The sequence below is a fragment of the Octopus bimaculoides genome, chromosome 11 (assembly GCF_001194135.2).
Source record: "Octopus bimaculoides isolate UCB-OBI-ISO-001 chromosome 11, ASM119413v2, whole genome shotgun sequence".
NCBI lineage: Eukaryota > Metazoa > Mollusca > Cephalopoda > Octopoda > Octopodidae > Octopus > Octopus bimaculoides.
The window spans coordinates 29,252,144-29,256,359 of NC_068991.1; the positions used below are offsets into that span (position 1 = coordinate 29,252,144).

Sequence of the window (4,216 nt, forward strand, 5' to 3'; positions counted from 1 at the left end):
GTGTGTGTGTGTGTGTGTGTGTGTGTGTGTGTGTGTGTGTGTGTGTGTGTGTGTGTGTGTGTGTGTGTGTGAAAATAATGGTGACGATGTGTACGATAACTAATAGGAAGGACAAGAAACAGATAGGGATAAGCACTGTTTAGCAGCCAACTTTTTATTCAGAGTTAATACGAGCAATCATCGCTCGTTTTGATTGTACTTAAATACTAATGTAATACCATGAAGAAAGAAGCAGTCGGTTGACAAAGTAGGCGTTTTGAAAGCGAACCGTTAGCTTTTGAATCTATGTAGTGAACTGTTGGTGGGCCTTAGCATGTCGGCTGGTAGAAGATGTGGTCGGAAACCTAACAAATACATGATCGATCACACTGGTCAGTCAGTCATTATATATCATGGATTCTTAGGTATGAAAGAAAATTAAGGACAATGAAGATTACGTTACGACTAATAGTTGAGGTATACGGATTGGACTGTTTTGATAGTAACACAGAACCATGTTAATTATGTAGGTAGTAAATGGAATGGGAATGAATGGCGTTGACATTCGTGATCGTTAGTCTGAGCTGATGCCATTGCTTGAAGTACAATCACCTGTCTAGCGACTGCACTGACATCTGTTAGAGAATCACCAACAGAGTTTTCGGTATGCTTGAGATCGAACATGACTGTAGTAAATTCAATGATATCCGTCAGTTGTCACATTCATTTGGTATGGCATATTAGAAGCGGCAGGGTGTGCGAAACATGAATGGCTTGTGTTCTGTCAACATTTGAGAGGGTCATCACAGCAAAAAAATGTAAATGACATAAGGAAAGGTAAATCGCTAGCAATCTGTCGTCAAGTGTACTACATTCAATTTCCACAGTCCTGAATTTCCGAGAGAAATCTATATACTAAAGAAAACATTTTACTTACCAGCATTCTTGTGTAAGGAGAGATCACGCTACCGATACGTGCTGTAGCTGAGGCTATACCCATTCCAGCATTCCTGTTAAAAGAGAATCCAACAGTAATTAATCAAAGAGACTGTTTTTATAGAAACTGTCTCGAGACAAACAAGATGCCTAATTCGAGGTTATTATTGTCTATGTCGGTACTTAGTCCTAGGTAACCATACAAATCAATGATGAATGATAATCAAACCATGACTATCCAGTGGTTTTCATTTTTTTTTACCAGTGCATCCAGAACCGCATTTTCCAATGTCTGCTTGCCATTTTCAAAAGGCATTGTGTGAAAATTGAGGGAAATTACGTTGATATTTCTAACTGGTCCGCTAATCACATATATTTTCCTTTGTTGGCTCATGTTGACGAATTTACCACAGAATGCAATTTTTGAACAAACAGTTATCACAATTTCCAGTCTCAACAGGGAGTCGTGATTTCTGGACCATGCAGCATAGTTTATCGACTGACCGACGTAAATGGAAACTCCTTTCTTAGACACAACACTGAAAGGGTTTTTCCAATTACTCAGTTTTCCATTCCCATTTGGTGGAATTGAACGCAGCACAACAAATTACTGAAACACTCATTTATATAACAAGCGAACATCGTATATCATGAAAATGTTGGTCGCGGTCACAACACGCTGGTGAATGGAAGCTAGGACCTTGGCTGAAACCATTTCACTTTATAAATGCTCCCGATGCTCTTTGAGGAAGAATGAGTATTCCAATCTCATGTCACTGTTTGCAATATGTATAACAACTGTAGGCCTCCAGTCAAAATATTTATATTCACTTTCACATCCTTCTGTGGTTGTCAACTATCCTGTTGAATTCTTAAATTCTTTGGAATATCCTAGACTCCTACAAAACCGATGCCTATTGAAAGTAAGAACCATCATTATGCTATCATGGAACCGTAACCAGCCTTGGTTGTGTAATGGTACTAGACGGTGCCAAAAGTTATTGCCTCATTACTTAGACCACTATTTTATCTGGTTGTTCTATGGGATATATTTTTATATCCAGAATACCCTTAATACCATCTGACAGAGAAATCCTTTTGCATTAAAAGGGCTGCGATTTCCAATAAAACTCACTTTTGCCATGTCTGTAAATAAATCACAAGGACAGACTTTATTTTTTCCTTGAACATTGTTTCTCACACGGGCAACCGTATGTTACATGTACAAGAGTTGGAGGTCCTAGCCATGCTTTTGTTTATGCTTCTTCCGGGAAATCACGTAAGTCTGTTTATAAGGAACTATAGATTTACACTAAATAGTAAATAAGCAGAAGAAATAACACAATAAGAATGTGAAGTAGTGCTGAAGGAATGGGAGGACCTCAAGTGGAATATAAATATGTATATAGCGCGGCAAAATAGTGTTATATAGGTTGTCAAAAGAATTTCTGTCTGTCTGTTTCTTTCTCTATCTATCTATCTATCTATCTATCTATAATCTGCTTGTTTGTTCGCCTGTTATACATTAGTTAATTAGAGAGGTGGAAGTGGAGCGAAAGAGAGGTGGAGTAAGAGTGAGAGAGGGCAGGAGGAGGAGTGAAGAAAGAAGTGAGGAAGAAGTAGAGAAAGGTGATTAATATCAATAGACTTAGACCAAATGGTCACGTGGTCAGCTGAAAGTAGGGGCGAAAAACGGGAGTAAAGAATGACGACAGAGTAAGTGTGAGAGAGAAGTATAAAGGGCGTGCGGTGGTGTGGGGGATGAATACTTATTACATGATTAAAATGTAGGGAATGATAGATAAAGAGAGATGAACAAGGGAGACAGTTATTTTGAGAAAGAGAGAGAGAGGGAAAAATATCGTTGGTGGTGGTGGTGGAGAGTATATATATTTTAAACTAATACATCACTTAATGTATACGCATAAGTGCAATTAGTTATCGTGTGCTCGCTGAAAAAAGTGATACTTATATTTATAAGGGTTAATTTAGCCTAAACTCAAGAAATACAGCACAAGCTGCTCGAGAAAGGATGCGTAGGTACAGAGCACGGACCAGAGAGGAACAGCGAGAAGATAAAATAAAAAGAAAAAAACAGCAACAGAGCCGTGAGAAAATGGATGTAGGCGAACGTCAAGAATATTAAAAGAAACCTAAACAATGAATGCTGTAAAAATGCAAATCAGCCTTTCTTTCTTAAATAGGTCCTCTTAATTTTTTCCTTCTGTGGAATTTACACCGGTCCCACTATTACACATACACACACACACACATTAGATGGGATGCGTTTGACATGAGTCACACTTATGTAGCCATTCAATTAAATGAAATATACATGTATATAAGCTGTCCTTTTAGACACTGAGTTACATATTTCTACTATTTGTACCACCTAACCTCTCACTCTCCCCTTCTCTCTCTCCCTGTTTCCTCTTCTCTATCTTTCTTTTTCTTTCTCTGTATTAACAATACATATATTTGTACATATATATTTACTACCTGAGACCAGACTAAAGACAGGATGAACCAACAGCTGTAAGTCTTTGAAACTGTGCACTGAAACTGAAATATACAAGCGAGTTTCTCAATAACAGATAGGAAACATGTGGAATGTCACATCAAGGACTTACACTGAAAAAAATAGGCCCTCAGCTATTCTTTGCAAGAAACTAAGTGCTCCATGTTGGTGTAATAGTACAGTTTAGGTATGTCCCTTGCTTTACAAATTATCGGATAAATGCTCCACATAACTTTTATATTTTTTTCGGAAAATTTCTTCATATTTTTTATATTCTAAACACTGGTTTTTCTAAATTGCAAGTGTTTACCATTTTTATTTCATCCATTTCAAAGTACGTACCTTGTACTTTTTCATTTTCAAGTTTTTTTCCCCAGCAGTGTATGCTTTAAACATAACAGATTGCTGATATATACACACACGGACACAGAGACACAGATAAAGTAGTTGTATGCTGTCAACTTAATGTGACAGTCCCATGAAGGGAATACTACTACTGCTATTTCGCCCTGTCAAGGCCGACAGGAAGCGGTGCAGCTTTCAAGGGCTAAATAGGGATTGATCGAGTCACTGCTACAATAGATTTTCCAACGGCTTTTTTCTTTTTCTCCCCGCTCCCTTTTGTGTCTTTCCCCGGAAGTGTCTCTGCACTGGTCTCACGAAGCTCTTTCCGGAATTCCTCGTGAGAAGTGCGTGAGGGCAGCCATATATCAGGCTCATGTGTGCTGGCACATCCGTAGCGCTGCTTCTAAGAGGAAACTGCACATATAATACATAACTTAG

General features: G+C 38.3%; 1 protein-coding gene across 3 annotated transcripts in view; it reads right to left on the bottom strand.

The window, feature by feature from the left end:
- Window positions 1–838: 838 nt before the first annotated feature.
- The window catches only part of LOC106880969 (solute carrier family 22 member 21), a 147,818-nt gene continuing 144,440 nt past the window's right edge, over window positions 839–4,216 (bottom strand). For all 3 annotated transcript variants that reach the window (XM_052971666.1, XM_052971665.1, XM_014931147.2), the window contains exon 8: window positions 839–989. In XM_052971666.1, the coding sequence (XP_052827626.1) occupies window positions 854–989 (136 nt within the window). In that variant the 3' untranslated portion in view covers window positions 839–853. The remainder of the gene's footprint in view (window positions 990–4,216) is intronic.